The sequence below is a fragment of the Talpa occidentalis genome, unplaced genomic scaffold (genome assembly GCF_014898055.3).
Source record: "Talpa occidentalis isolate TD23 unplaced genomic scaffold, MPIMG_talOcc4v2.1 talOcc4.7, whole genome shotgun sequence".
NCBI lineage: Eukaryota > Metazoa > Chordata > Mammalia > Eulipotyphla > Talpidae > Talpa > Talpa occidentalis.
The window spans coordinates 118,363,664-118,379,507 of record NW_023605083.1 but is presented as its reverse complement, the minus strand read 5'-3'; the positions used below and the strand labels follow the sequence as shown (position 1 = coordinate 118,379,507).

At 58.1% G+C, this 15,844-nt stretch overlaps 1 protein-coding gene across 1 annotated transcript; it reads left to right on the top strand.

Annotated features, from left to right (window-relative positions):
* Positions 1-218: 218 nt before the first annotated feature.
* NEUROD2 (neuronal differentiation 2) lies at positions 219-4,320 on the top strand. The gene is made up of 2 exons (XM_037494431.1): positions 219-413; positions 1,526-4,320. The coding sequence occupies exon 2, from the start codon at positions 1,531-1,533 to the stop codon at positions 2,671-2,673; it is 1,143 nt and encodes a 380-aa protein (XP_037350328.1). The 5' UTR covers positions 219-413; positions 1,526-1,530; the 3' UTR covers positions 2,674-4,320.
* Positions 4,321-15,844: the final 11,524 nt, after the last annotated feature.

Here is a 15,844-nt window from a genome sequence, read left to right as displayed (position 1 = left end):
TGGGCGGGGAGGGGAGGGCGGCAGAGATATTTATTTATTTCCTTTATTTATTTAATTTTTTTTTTTGGAGTAGAGAGTGACAGATGGCGGCGGGTCCCGGGGGAGCCGGCTCTCCCCCAATGCAGACGCATGCCAATCACCGTCTCTCATGTGATAGCTGCTGCCCGTGACGTGCCAAGCCCATATGGCCTGGCATAGAGGCTGGTACCCCGCCTGGTAGAGATGCCACACTCGCTCCGCGGTTCGCATGGCGCTCTGAAGACGCCGGCGCCCGCCGCCTTGAGGAGCCGCTGCCCCCGCTCCCTGAAGATGGGGGAACAATGAAATAAGCGAGAAGATTCCTTTTCTCCCCCCTCTCTCTCTTGCCCCCCTCCCCCCCCTCCCCTCCCCTCTCCCCTTGACTCCTCTCCGAGGTAAGTTGTCCGAAAGGCAGCTAGGTCGGACCTGCCGGTTGGGGGGTGGGGGGCTTCGGCAGACACGAGGGTTCCCAAATCCCCCTTTCTTGGGACGATGACCCCTCGCGGGGTGGGCATCGGAGACACCCCGGGTTCCCGCTCCCTTAGGGGCTGCAGCTCCAGGGGCTGCGGAGGGAGGTGTCTCTGCGTGCGATGGGCTGGGGAGGAACAGGCAGGATCCTGGGGGGCGGGGGGCTGTGAGGAGGCTCGATGGGGATCGCCCCAGGGTTATCCCGGGGGTACCTGCGACCTTTCCCCACCACCGAAAAAGAGAGACGCGAACAAACAAATTTCGATTTTCCCCCATTAATCCCGAAATACAACGAGATCCGAAGAGCCCCGCAGGAGGGCGGCCATCCGAAGGGGAGCGGGAGGTCTCTGACCACAGGGGACACGGACGCGGCTCGCTCCCTCCGTCTCCTCCCCGCGCCCGGGCTCCTCCGTCCTCGCCTCCCCAGGCCGGCCCCGGGAGCCGGGGACGCAGCGGCTCGAGGAGACGATCCTCCCGCCTCTGGAATTGGGGCTGCGGGGGTGGGGGCCGAGCCGAAGGCGGCGCGCGGCCAAGTTGCAAATTGGATTAGGGAGCGCGGGGGTGCGGGCCGCGGGGGGGTGGGGCGCGGGGCCGGGGCGCCGGGCCCGCGGAGTCGCGAGCGCGGCGGTGTCTCCACCCGCGGCGCCCCGGCTCCTCCAGCGCGGGCGAGAACGGGCTTCGGGGCTGGGGCGCTGCCTCCCCCAGCGAGGATGTCTTTCCCCGAAGTCCCCGCTCGGCCCCTGCCCTGACCCCGAGAAGACCCGGGCGCGGGGAGCGGCCCCTCATCCGGGCGAGGGGCGGAGCCGGGGCCCAGCGCCGGGGAGCGGGCCTGGGCCGAGGTTCCGGGCGGGCGGCGGGCAGGGCTGGGCCGGCTCGGGGCGGGGCGCGCGGAGGAGGTGCGCACCCGGGGCCCCCCAGGCGGGAGCCCGCGCGGGCCCGGGTGGGGGTGGAGGCGGGCCGGGGGGGGGGGTTCGGCGCGCCCCCAGCACGCCCCTCACCCTGTGCTGTCTCCCCTTCCCGCCCCGCGGGGCGCCCCCAGGCACCATGCTGACCCGCCTGTTCAGCGAGCCCGGTCTCCTCTCGGACGTGCCCAAGTTCGCCAGCTGGGGCGACGGAGACGACGACGAGCCGAGGAGCGACAAGGGCGACGCGCCGCCGCCGCCTGCGCCCGGGCCGGGGGCTCCCGGGCCCGCCCGGGCCGCCAAGCCCGTCCCTCTCCGCGCAGACGAGGTACCGGAGGCCGCGCTGGCCGAGGTCAAGGAGGAAGGCGAGCTGGGGGGCGAGGAGGAGGAAGAAGAGGAGGAGGAGGAAGGGCTGGACGAGGCCGAGGGCGAGCGGCCCAAGAAGCGCGGGCCCAAGAAGCGCAAGATGACCAAGGCGCGCCTGGAGCGCTCCAAGCTGCGGCGGCAGAAGGCGAACGCGCGGGAGCGCAACCGCATGCACGACCTGAACGCGGCGCTGGACAACCTGCGGAAGGTGGTGCCCTGCTACTCCAAGACGCAGAAGCTGTCCAAGATCGAGACGCTGCGCCTGGCCAAGAACTACATCTGGGCGCTCTCGGAGATCCTGCGCTCGGGCAAACGGCCCGACCTGGTGTCCTACGTGCAGACGCTGTGCAAAGGTCTGTCGCAGCCCACCACCAACCTGGTGGCCGGCTGCCTGCAGCTCAACTCGCGCAACTTCCTCACGGAGCAGGGCGCCGACGGCACCGGCCGCTTCCACGGCTCGGGCGGCCCGTTCGCCATGCACCCCTACCCGTACCCGTGCTCGCGCCTGGCGGGCGCACAGTGCCAGGCGGCGGGCGGCCTGGGCGGCGGCGCGGCGCACGCCCTGCGGACCCACGGCTACTGCGCCGCCTACGAGACGCTGTATGCGGCGGCGGGCGGCGGCGGCGCGAGCCCGGACTACAACAGCTCCGAGTACGAGGGCCCGCTCAGCCCCCCGCTCTGTCTCAATGGCAACTTCTCGCTCAAGCAGGACTCGTCGCCCGACCACGAGAAGAGCTACCATTACTCTATGCACTACTCGGCGCTGCCCGGCTCGCGGCCCGCGGGCCACGGGCTGGTCTTCGGCTCGTCGGCTGTGCGCGGGGGCGTCCACTCGGAGAATCTCTTGTCTTACGATATGCACCTTCACCACGACCGGGGCCCCATGTACGAGGAGCTCAACGCGTTTTTCCATAACTGAGACCTCGTGCCCGCGCCCCTTCCTTTTTCTTTTGCCTTTGCCCGCACCCCTGCCCCCAGTCCCCACCCCCGAGCGCAGGGACACCCCCACCTACCCGGGCGCCGGGCGCGGGGAGCGGGCCGCGGGTCCTGCCACTCTCCGGGGCAGTACGAACCTTTTACCTGTGGGTGGCCCGTCCCAGGGGCCTCGTTTCCCCCTGGGGACTCGCCTTCTCTCTCTCCCCAAGGGGTTTCCTCCTCCTCTTCCCAGGGAATACTTCTCCAGGGATCCCTCTTTGGGCACTCCCTGGAGGCCGCGTTCCGATTCCCTACACTTCGGTTTCTGCCTCCCCTTCCGCCCTGCAGGTCCAAAGGCGTGTGCAAAGGGCAGCTGAGCTGTGGAATACGGTTTCCCCCCTCATTATTATTATTTCTGAAATAGACCCCGAGCTGCAGGGGGGCAGAAAAGAGTCGGGCGCCCCCTCTTTTTTGAAGTGGGCGGAAGTCAGAAGCCCCAGCCTGGACCCCAACGCCCTCACCCCCAACCCCTAATCTCAGCGTTTTGTGATTTTAATTTTGGCGGGAGGGAATGTGAATTGAGAGGAAAGAGAGAGGCCAAGACAATTTGTAACTAGAATCCGTTTTTTTCCCTTTTCCTTTTTTAAAACAAACAAACATACAAAAAAAAAAAAAAAAAGCTAAGAGGCAACGGAGGCCGAACGCAGAGTCCGGATCAGAGAGAAAACACAGTAAGAACTTTTAGAAGCAATAAAAGGCAAAAAAAAAAAAAAATACTACTACCAATAATAAAAAGACACAAATATCTATGCAAGGAGGTTCTGACTGAGCCTAGCGGCCCGGCCCGGCCCCGGGAAGCCCCTCCCGGCCCGCGGGCCGCGCCGCCCAAGCGCGGATTTGTGCACTTTGGTGAAGTGGGGGCCGGCGCCGCCCACTCCCCTCCCCAGGTTCTTACAATCAGTGACTCGGAGATTTGGGGCCCCAGTGCCACTGCCCTCCCCCGCCCCGTCCCCGTTGTGCGTCATGCTGTTTTTTAAAAACCTGTTTCCAAATTTGTATGGAATGGCAAACTGTTGGGGGGGTCGGTTTGGGAGGGAGGGTTTGCATGAGAGACACACACGCACACCACACCGCACGCACACGCAGGCCCGGCGCGGGCGGCCGGGGGCCGGGGGAGCAGAGTGCGCCGCCCCGCCCCCCGCCCCGCGGGCACCTCTCTCCCCACTGGGGGTGAGGGTGGAGGCAGAGACCGGGGGGCAGCCCCGCCCCGTCCCACTGTGCCCCGGAGGGCGCCGGGCGCCCGGCGATTTCCGGTGGTTGGAGAGGGGGGTTTTGTCCGAGGTGTCCTCTTGGCTCCAGCTGGCAGGTGGGCAGGAGAGGGTGGAGGGCTCCTTCTGAGGTTTCCCCAAAAGGGGGCGAAAGGAGAACTTCTCCCCACCAGAGGCAGGAGATCAGGCATCTAAACACAGGATGCAAAAATGCAAACCCACAGGCGACACACCCACACACTCACCCACACACTCACACGCAATTTTACCTTCCTCTTGTAGCGAAGATGGAACTCCCGTCGGACACCCGAAGTGCATTGCGTGTTTCTGTTCAGTTTAATGACGATTAATAAATATTTATGTAAATGAGATGCAAAGCTGGACCCGGTTTCTCACGGTGGCCTCTTTTCATTCTGGGGATTGAGCTGGGGCTCGGGAGGATGGAGAAACAGAATCAAGAGAGAGGCCAGGCAGAGGGGCTCTGGGTGTTCCTAGGTGGGATTCCCACCTTACAAACTCCTCACACACCCCCACTGGGCACCCAAAAACAGCTACACTGGCTGCCCCTCCCAGACCGTGCACAGATCCACACACGCCCCCAGCATAAAGCAATGCACTAACCTCACACTCCTTCACTTCCCAAACATGCACATGTGCCTCCTTTGAAAACAAAATAACTTTTCACCGCTGAGAAATGACCAAGTTGGGAGATGGGGGTCATTTTGCAACCTTCTGCCTACTGTTGCCGGAATCCAGCATGTAGAGATAAAGAGAATACCCTCTGAGCCGAACGGGGACATTTTAATTTAAAAATTATAGCAATGAAGATGAAATACAAATGTTCAGGAATGTTGAAATTTGCAGGGATGTTAAATGAGCTTGGAGGGAGAGCCCGCTGAGGGGGCCTGAGTCTAGGCACCCACCTGGTAGAGTGGCGATGACATGACCAGGAGCTTCTCCTAACAAGACAGCAGAACCACCCTGGTCCACCCTTGGACGGCCTCCTTCCTGCCAGGTGCACCTCCAGACAGAGGGAGCCTTTTAATCTGGGGAGGCGTGGAAGGGCACCTCAAAAGAGTCTGTCCTGCCAAGCCTCGCCCTTATTTTAGACAAGGTAGCCTCACAATTCTTTCTCGGACCTGCAGGGGCAGAGGTATTTCTGAACAGACTTCCCTGAAAGGATCCCCCACCTCCCTCCCACCCCACCCCCAGCCCAGACTCCGGTGCCCATTTGGAGAGGCATCTGAGTCCCAAAGGCCCCCATCCTAAAGTCTGAACACACTTAGAAATTCCAGGACTAGGGTGTTTCTGATGCTGCTTACTTAATTATTTTCGAAAACACTGTTGCTCATTTTAAGCATGAAATGCGGGTGGTCGCGTCGGGTTTCGGGCTTGAGGTCAGGAGTGCTAAGGCTTTTAAAGGTTGGATCCGAGACCTCAAAATGACAAAAGCAGGACGGGAAAGCAATTGAAAAAGGAAGCTCTAAATGCGAAAGGGGGTTCCGATTATTCTGTCTGACTTTCAGCTCAGCGGCTTCCCTAAATGACCAATCTCAAACGCTTTCCGTTTCCCCGGTGGAGACAATGCCCTGCTCCTCCACCCTAGGACGGCGGCGGGCGGAGCCGGGCGGGGGCCGGGAGCTATCCGCTCCCGGGTGCTGACTCTCCTCCAGCCAGGCGCTTTGGGCCGCCGAGGGAGGCGGCCCGTTCCCGGCCAGAGGGAGCGCAGCCCGCCAGAGGCTCTTCCCAGCGCCCTGCCAGAATTCTGGGCAGAATTCTCCCACGATTTTTGGAGACTTCGCTGGAATCCTTTCAAAATTTCATCGCTTTCTCTGAAATTCTCATAGGATCGCCTCCCTAGAGTGAAATTAAAAACTGGGCCCTTTTACCCCAGAATTTGCCCTGCTGGTCTAAAGAGGTTTTATAGACCTCAAGATCACCACTCCTCTTGGGAGAAAGGAGCTGACCCACGTTTCTTCTCTCCCACTTCTTGCACAGAGTTTGGAACAAGGTGCCCATCCCAGACCCAAATATGAAGAAGTCTAGTCTGCACACAGCATGCAGCAAGGCCTGGCAGAGGCAACTGGAGAGAAAAGAAACTCTGGCCCCATTCTGAGGCCTGATTCTTATCCGACCCTGGGATCAAGGTTATTCTGGCTTCTCTCCCACTCAGCAGGGGTCCCAGCACCTGCTCTGGAGTCCTGTGGCATCTAGATGGTTCAACCTGAAGCAAAAGACCCCTCCATGTAGCTCCCCCACCAGATTGCAGACTCCCGGGCTTTGCTCTCTGGCTACTCTACATGGCTAGATTCTGTTTTTGAAGCTGGATTCCAGCCCCTTTCAAAAAATGTTAATTTTTGAGCCACCACTTGTTTGGTCACCTTGGGTGGCCTGGGACACTTAGGTTCCTTTTGGGTTGGGGACCCCTAGCTCTTCTTCTTGAGAATCAGGCATCCAAGTGAGTTGCTCTTTCCGAATTCCTGACCCTCCCCCCACATTCCCTGCACTCTGGTTGCCTCCATCTTTCCATCACCCTCTGCTCAACACTCAACTTCCCCAGTGAGATGGTGAAGTGAGCAGGAGAAGAAGATGCATGTGGACATTCAACCCCAAACTCCTCCTAGCAGGTCTTTTTTTTTTCCATTTACTCTCCTGCTCGTGCACACACAGAGAAGCCCCAGAACCAGGGGGGGTGTGTGGGGGGAGGGTAATAAAAAGGTCCAGAGCAGTTGGGAAGGAGAAGGGGCAAGTGGAGAATTTCCAGAGTAGACCACCTCCCTGCCCCAGCCTGAACTGCAGGCGCTCCAAGCACTCCACTCAGTCCCTGGGCTGCTGAATTGGAGGGTTAGAGTCAGATCGACTGGGACAGTGACTTCCTGTGATTTTATATCCCCCATCCCAAGGCCAGCATTTGAAAATGACAGGGAAACAGAGCTGTCTCAGAGCCCAGGCCATTGGTCCATGGGGAGTGGAAGGGAGGAAAAGTTGTTCCTGTTCCCCTGCTCTGTTTGACCCCATTCTTGTCATGACCCGGATGGTGCACACGCCACCCAGTCAGCCTCCAGGGGACTGCCAGCTCTGATGTCATCACCCAGAGAAGCAGCCCAACAAACCATTCGGTACAACCCAGGGAAACTGAGTCCCATGAACATTCCAGTGACTCCAGTGGGTCGTGCCCGCTTCTCTCCTTTTCCCTTTTCTGGGCAAATCCCCGAGCCCGTGGAGGCGGCACTGTTCCCCACAGAGGTCAGACATTTCGTTCCCACTCGTGCAGCCTTTGCTTCCTCCTCTTCCCCAGAATCTTTAGCCCGAAGTTGCTTGCTCCTCAGAGGATTTTGTTGGTTTGAAGGAGCGTTGAGGCTGAAAGATAGTTCTAAATACCACAGGTTAGTTTTCAAGGAAGGTGGGAAGAAAGACCAGCCTTGACTTCACCTCTACTCCCAAGTCCCTCCTGGTGACAACAGGATTCTTCCCAGAGCGGCACCGGAGAGGCTCCCTGCCCTCTGAGGAGAAATGGAGGAGGGGCAGGCAGCTTTCAAAACAGACATCCCAGCCACAGTCCTAGACGCTGTCACTCTTTTATCTTTCTCGGGCTGGAGTGCTCAGGCGTTGGTCACAGGCCCAGAGGGGAGGTGGTGACCCGGACCTTGAAAGTCTGCTCTGCTTCCAAATCCTGCCCTCCTGTCCTGTATCTTTCAAAATGCTGGACAGAGTTGCCCTGGGTGAGAAGTGGTAGGAAGGGGCCTCACCCCAGGAGGGCTGCGCTGCTTCCTGAAACTTTCTCCTCCTGAAGCACTGGGGTGGGGGCAGCCTGTTTGTCATCTCCTCCCCTCCCCTCCTGGGATGCCAGCAGGAGAAAGCAAAGCCAACACTGGGCTTGCAGGTCGGAGGCGAGAGGGAGAGGCTAGGGACCCCCTAGAGCCGGGAAGGGGAGCTAGGACACCATAGAGGAGGGAGCCCCCACAGGCTGGCCATGCCAGAGGAGCTGGGGCCCAGCACTGAGTGAAGATGCTGCCAGATGTGCCGCTGGGTGTGGTCCAGGAGCTGCCAACTCGCCCGCCTATTCCAGTGCCAGAGGACAACGTTCTCCCCAGCATCCTGGGCTGGAAGATTCCATGCCCCACACCCGAGTGAGTGCCTAGTGTTGGGTTATTTCAGTCTCTTTCTCGGTGGCTCTCCACCTCTGCCTGCGCCTCACTCCTCTTTTCGGAATTAATTGAATTAGGAACGGGTCTTTCCGGGGCACTTCCGCCTCCTGCCTGAGGCTGCGCTGGCCAGGAGGCCGAGGCTGCGAGGTCAAGTCCCGCCGCGGCCCCCAAACCCCTCTGGGCACCGGAGTGCCAGTTCCTACCCTCAGCCAAGTCTTCGCCAAGGGCGCAGCTGGGCGGGGTCTGGGCAGTCCGCCCAGCTTGGGACATCTGTTCTCGCCAGAGTGGCATTAAAGGCTAGGGGTGGGGGTGGGGGCCTCAGAAGCAACCCCTCAATCTCCAGTCGATGCCTGCTTTCTCGACCGCAGGCGGAGGCACGAAGAGATTCCAAACTCGCATAGTTTTTCCTTTCCCCTGGGGAAAAGCGAGAGAATTGGCGTGGGGCAAGTGGGGCTTTCTCTCCTGCCCTTATCTCTGTGTACCCCAATTAGATACCACACTGGGCCCCACTCCTGGAGGGTGACAAGGTACTCCTTCCCCGCGGGAGCTGCCCGGGAGCCCCCAGAGGCAACCACGCCCGGGATGCCACGAGGCTGCGGGCTGGCCGGGTAGGGAGCGGATCCCGCTTGGAACGAACTTGCGTTCGGCTGGGCTCCGAGGCGGAGGCCGGGGCGCCACTCCTGGAGAGGGTTAAAACAACTCAATTAAAATATAAAAAACATTTGGGTTTGTAGGGGGAGGAAGGCGGTGCTTTTTTAAAAAAATCTGAGGACCACAAGCCCTTAAGCAAAAGCAAACCAAAACCCTTAACTACTGATCATTTTGTAGAAAAAGAGACATCCCGCAGCCACTGCTCCCTGGGTGCCGCCACGAAAATGCTCCCACCTGGCCAAGTCCGGTGCCTGGACACCCCTTCGCCACCCCAGCGCCCTGGCGCAGAGCCCAGGTCACCCCTTGCCCACCCTTCGCTCCTGCGTTGGTGCCAGTCTGTGCCACTCAGCCGGTGCCCGGTGCCCGATGCCAGGCGCGGGGGGAAGGCGGGGAGGAGCCGAGGCTCCAGCTTAAATTCCATGGCATCTGTTCATTATTATACAGTGAGGATTTTTATATGGACAGCTAAATTAAAGACAGATTTTTGCCAGAATTGCAGATCCCATAAAAATGATGACACAGGATGGGGGCTTTTTCTTTTTCAAAAAAGAAAGATTAAAAAACACCACCTAACAAACCACAACCCAAACCCCTTGTGACCCTCTCTTGCAACATTTTGTCGTTTCGGTGCCCTCTTTGCCCTCCTTTTATTCCACCAGCACGGGCTACCCAGGGAGACCCAAACCCCAACGGCAATCCACGGTCAACCTGCTCACAGATGCCCCCTGACCAACAGCTCGCTCCCTCGCCACGGGGGCAGACCGATCTGGGACGACCAGGTGAGGTGTGGAAGGTCAGGATGGGACCTGGGGCTGAGAGGTGGTCACCGAGGGACAGGGGTCAGGGGGGCCTGACCTTTATGCATTCCTAATTCAAAGGGCAGGTTGCATTTTTGGCTGATTGCCAAGGCGCTGGGCAGCCGGCAAGGAAAGTCATGGGGGACCCGATGTTCTGGGGCGCCGGACAGCACCTGCCTCCTCCTTTCCAATGGAGAGGGGGATAAAAGGATTGAGCACTGGGTGGAATTTGCCCTGGAGTGGAAGCTCCAGAATTTCAGATTTCAGAAATTTTAAAATGCTGGAACCTGTACTTTGGTGATGTTGCAGAACTCGCAGAGGTTTGGGGGTTCTGAGTCCTGTGTGAGAGAGTGGACCTCCCAGACGTTGGTGGTTCTGGTTGCAATAACTTAAATCTGAAGTTGTGGGGCCCTTGGGGAGATAGGAACAATCTGGGCAGGCCCCCAAAGGAGGGTGGAAGGAGAGAGGGCCAAGCTCCGGGGTTCAGAGTGTCCCCCCAATTTAGTCAGACCCTTTCTTAATTGATTTCATTTAAGACTTTTTTTTTTTTTTTCAGGGAAGAAAAAGAATTATCTGTGGCGTTCTGTCTTCCAGACAATTGCTCTGTCTGTGTCTGGGTCTGTCTGTAACTCTGTCTGTGTGGCTGTCTGCTCATCTCCCAGGATGCGGAGCTGACAGAATTCATATCAGAAGAGTGAACGCAGGGACATCTGTGTGCAGAATGACTGTGCCTACTCGAACCTGCCAATCGCTCCTGGCACGAGCTGGGTAACAAATGCCTGTTACCTCGGAATGCTGGCGGGTGGGGGTGGGGTGGGGGAGGGCGCCTGGCACCACCCTGGCTGCCAAACCCAGCCAAGGCCCCCTCCTGCCCTCAGTGGTCCTGCCCCCTTCCTCGGAGCTGGGGGTCCGCTGAATTGGATTATTCATTAATTAGCAGTGATTAGAAAAATTTGGGTGTCGCTCAGTCCGGATATCCTCGGCCTCCCTAAAATCGCCATCCCCACTCCTTGCCTGTCCTCCCGCCACATTTCCCAGATTTACTCCGGGTTTGCACGGAGGGCAGGCCGGCAGCTGGCCAGCTGGGGGTGGGGTGGCTCTCGGAATGCAAGGAAAGGGGTCTCTGGAGGGCAGAATTCCGCCGAAGTTGCCAGGAGGAGTTTCTGCTGCGAAGTGTAAAGATGTGTGTGGAGGGTTTGCGTAGACGCTGACCGCGGAGCGGGTTGCGGGAGAAGGCTGGAGAGGGGTGTGCGGGGCCGAGGAGAGGTGGGGGCGAGAGCCGCGGGAGAAGGTGGGGGGTTGGCAGGAGGCGGGGGGCGGGCGGGGGCAGCACCGCTGCGCGTCTCTCTGGCCGGGAGCCTCGGGGGTCGGCCCACGCCGCGGCAGCACCCCGCGCGCCTCCGGGGGTCCTGACCCGGGCCTTCTCGACTGCAGAACCGTCAGCCGGTTCTGCTCTGAGAGGTGGGGGGAGGAGGAGGGCGCCCCGCCACAGCCGGTGCCAGCTGAGTGGGGAGGGGGAGTCTGCGAGGAGGGGCGGAGAGCACATCTAAAATTCCGAGACATCTGTTCAACCGGGGAGGAGACACCGGTCGCGAGAAGGCTGGGCGCCCCTGCGGTGCCCGCTCTGCCCGCGCTCCCGGGGCGGGACTCCCTCACCCCCACCCCTCCCACCCCCGCAGCCACCAATGCGCCTGGTGGAGTGGGGGGGGGGCGCGCCACGCTGGGATCTGGCTGGAGAAGGGTGAAATGCCGGCCCCAGTCTTACTCGAGGGTCCTGAAAAGGGAGAGTCAGGCCCCCCGGGGAGGGCCGGGCAGACCAGATAGCCAGAAGGCCAGGGTGGGGGGCCTGTCAGCTGGAATAAATGGCCCCACAACACCCCCAGCTCCCCCGCCCCAACACACACACAGACGCTGCGGTTGTGCACACTCAGGAATAAACCCTCCCATTCCTGTGAACACACACAACTGACCCCCTTCACACTCAATTGCTTATTCATTCAAGCAATTTTACTGGATGCGTGGTCTGTGCTGGGCCTGGGCTAGATATGGGGGAGACACTTTCCCACCCACCAGGAACTGTGAGCACACTCAGATACCCAAGCACACAGGCCCACGCAGTGCCCTCACACTCACACAGACTGTTCTTCCTGGGAGAGGAGGCCTTCAGGGAGGGGGTTCCAGGAGCCACACACCCTCCCTCATCTTCCCTGGGGGAATCCAGACTGAGTCCACACACCCCAGTGGGGCGCTCTGGACCTATTGCCAACCACTTGTCACCTTCTTACACGCTCCCCATTGGCCGGAACTCCTGCCCCCAAGTTTTCCTTAAAAAACTCCAATTGCACTTCCCACCAAGCCTTTTCCATGCTCTGGCCTGGCACCTGCCCCTCCACCTAGCTGGGCCGACAGAGGCCAGGCCTCTCAGCTGGGAAATGTCCATGTGGTTGCTACTTAAAAACTGATTTATGAGGCCGTGGCGGCTGCGGAGGCTTGGCCTGCGGTCCTGGTAGTAATCAAGGGCATATGCCCATCTTGCCTGGCACTGCCCAGCTTGTGAGCCCGGCCCTGGCCTCTGCTCTCCTGCTGGGAAGAGAGGCATAAAAGGTACCAAGTCTCCTTCTTTTCAGGTCATCTCTACCCTCCACTTTCTTCCTTTTCCTCCTGCTCCTCTTCTTCCATTTCCTCTCCCTCCTCCCTTCCTCCCTCCTCCTTCCCTCCCTGCCTTTCTCTTCCTCCTCTCCCAAGTGGCACGGACCAGCCTGTGTGCCGGGCTGGCGCTCACAGCTGCAGCCCATCTGCTATGATTGAATGGTGACAGTGATGAGACAGGAGCTGGGGGGAATGAGAGGACATGGGGGCTGCCCTGCAACCCCTCGCCCCTCCTTGTGCCGGGCCCCACATGGTTCCTTGACCTCCAGATGAGACCATTCATTTTGCCTGTGGAGGGTGGAGAAAGCCCACCCTACTGCAAGTAGTGAGGGAATTTCTTTCCTCCCAACTTGATTCCCAAAAAGAAAGAGGGAGGCAAAAAAGGAGCAGAAAGTAGGTAGAGAAAAAAGAAGGATGGGAAGGGATTGAGGCTGGACGGGCAGTCTGGAAGAAATTACCCACATGGCCACACCCATACAGGCCTGAGTGGGATGGGGGCACCAGGACTGGAGAGGGTGGAGTGCTGAGGCTTCAGCTGGGCAGGAAAGCCCTGAAGTAGGTCCAGGTTTAAGCTTTTTCAGGAATCCAGAAACAGTCCCTGGGAGACACTCTTCTCTAGACCCTGGGGTTTCCTTTCTGTGCCCCAGAAAACCTCCTGGCTCTCTCTCTTCATAAGTAAATTTAAAGAGTGAGGAAATCAAAGTCCTCCTTGGTGCCCAAAAGAGACCTAAAGGCTGGACCTGAGACTGTAGCAAGAAGGTCTAGTTAAACATGGAGAAAGAGTTCCCAACAGATCCCAGGACAACACCAAAATATAACAGCAATGACACACAGGAGTTAACATACATATGTGTTGTGTTTTTTTTTTTTTTTTTTTGTGGGACCCTCACAGGTGGCCGGGGATTGAACTGGCACTGCAGAGGCTGCGGGCAGCCTCCCAACCCAGCGCTCAACCTCAACCGCTGTGCCACCAGGGGAGGCCCCATTTGTGTTTTTTTTTTTAAAGATTTATTTATTTATGCATATAAGAACTGGGGTACTGGCCAGAGGTGTGGGGGTGAGAGCATTCACCAGAGACAGAGTGGGGAACAGAACAGGCGGATCTACTGAAATCCACTGCTGAGGGGAGCAGCGGGGAGACAGGAGAGGTCTGTGGCGCCATATGGGTTAACTCCCTGGCCGGGGATTGAACTCGTGCTGCAGTGGCTGTGGATAGCTTCATAGTGCTGTGACTTCACCCCTTGCCCCACCAGGGAGGTCCCTATCATATATTTGAGACTTGGTATGTATCCAAAACTGATGCAAGCATCGTGCTTGAGCTGCTCATCACTTCAAGGTGAGGTTGGGACTCTCATCATATCGATACTACAGACAAAGACCCTGGGGCACATATGCCCGATTTCTATCCTCAGCCTGGTTTTTCTATTGGTTAGAAAAAGAGAATAATAACAAGGTCCAATTTTTTTTTAGGAGCTGCAATATAACTTCTTTCCTACTTACTCCTCTCCTTTCACACACACCCAAAGAGACTGTCTTCCTTCTTCCTCTGCCTGCTCCTTACCCTCAACCCAGTACCCACTCTCTGGAGAACTCCCAAACAAGTGGTTTTCTCCCGCCACTACTACATGCCAATAAGTGGAAATACCTCCAAGAAGGCAGCCACTCTCCCATCTCACCCACGAGGAAAGCATACGTAGTGAACTGCCTCTGCTCCCACCTTTTTGGCTAAGGCAGCTGCTCCTCACATCATTAGTCCAACCCATGGGGCCTCTCTGCCCACATCTCTGGGTGGAGGAGGCCATTGTGAAAGGCTGCAGGACTGGACTATACTCCCAACTCAGCCTGGGCCCCTGGGATGCTTGAGGGGAGAAATATGTTTCACCTGTTGTGCTTCCTCTGCCTTTCCTCTGCACACTGGGGTCTGTCTGGGTCACTCACGCTTTCTCTTGCTCCTGCCAACTGCATGTCCACCTTTCTCCTTCTCCTTCTCCGATCTTCGTCCCCTTCCCTTCCTTCTTTTATTCTTTCATCCATCTCCACACATTCTTCCCTCTCATTCCTCTCCCCCATCTTCCTCCTCAGTGCCTCCTGTCTAGTTTTGTGGTAAGCACTCTTGTCCTTGAAAATCCACCCTCTACCAGGAAGTGGGGCATTCCTCATGTCCCATAAATTTCACAACTGAGGGGCTGCTGATAGTAAAGCCATCCCTACTGGTAATCCCACTAGAGGGAAGTTTTTACCTCAAGAGAGGGCGATAGGAACCTATAATCCAATCTTGTGGATAAGCATTAAGCAGTCACTAAATCCCAGCAATCCCCAGAACAAATCCAGATCAACATTGTTGTCCACTTGCCCAACACAAACTGGGATAAGAAATCAGGTGGGGGATTATTTACAAGGTCATTATAGGGCTTTCTTCCTGTTTCCTTCCTATAGTGTTTTAAGATCCTCCAGGACCAGGAGGCACCTGGAAAGGGACAACTGCAGGCACAGAAACCACCATCCTAGGTCCCTCACCTGCCAGGGCACCCAAGCGCTTCCTATTCTTGACCCTGAAGGGTAAATATGGGTAAATCCTTAAACATTGCCACACTTCATGGGAGGATGGGGGGCAACCTCCTTCCATCCTTACCTCCTTTTCCTGGTTCCGGTGTTTAGGCATTCCTTGGTTCCCCTGGTATGCTCGTTCCCGCTCTCTCTCTCTCTCTCTCTCTCTCTCTCTCTCTCTCTCTCTCTCCCCCCCCCCCCCTTCCTGACTCCTTCCCTCTCTCCTTCCTTCCGACCCTGTATTTCTCCCTTACCTGTGGATCCCCCTTCTTTTCACTGTCCTCCATTCCTTTTTTCTTGTTCACCACCTGCCCATGTGTCTTCCCATCTCTTCTCTGACTTGCCTTTCTGTAAGAGGGAAGATCTGGTTTCAGCACCACGGACAGAGAACCGGGTGGGTTTTACTTAACGGATATTGCTGGAGCCTGGCAGGTCACTTTGCTGGGATCCGTGCAAGTGGTGCCCACGAGTCTCTTTGGGTGTGCGTGAGTGTGCATGTGTGAGTGTACCCGAGCCTGTGTGAATGCCTGTGTCTGTGTCTCTGGGGCACGCGCCTGTGGGCGACTCCGGGTGCATCTGTGTGTTTGTATCTGTCTGTGCTGTGTCCCCGCCTGCTCCCTGGTTCCCTGGCTAAGAAAGGGGACTGGATGGGGACGCTCCGTTCTGGAGGTGGGGGAGGCAGCGGGTGGCTTAGTATCCCAGCCGGGCCTGGGGGCGTCATCCTTGCCCAGACGCACGCCAGGCACCATGTGGCATGTGTGCCAGCCGGCACAGGCTGAGGGCATTCTGCCCGGCTTGGGGGAAGGTAGCAGGGGGTGCAGGGAGCTGGAGGCAGGCAAGAAGAAGTGGGGAGCTCAGCTCTGAACTCAGTTCTGGGGCTAGTCTCTCCCTTTCCGCTGAACTCCACCCACAGGCACACGCATGAAGAAATGTACAAGTTACTTGCCTTTGTGAGGACCCAGACAGCCAGATAACGTCACTGCACACACACACGTGGCGGGGAATGCATAGCGGGCAGACCTGTTTTCTGATTTGCGCACCTGTGTGCAAAGCATTTGACCCTTTGAACAAATGCACACAAACTTCTAAGTCGTTCTCAGAGGACAGGGGATGCC

Excerpts from the sequence above, each read along its gene's own strand:
- NEUROD2 (XM_037494431.1), top strand. The coding sequence starts at position 1,531 with ATGCTGACCCGCCTGTTCAGCGAGCCCGGTCTCCTCTCGGACGTGCCC.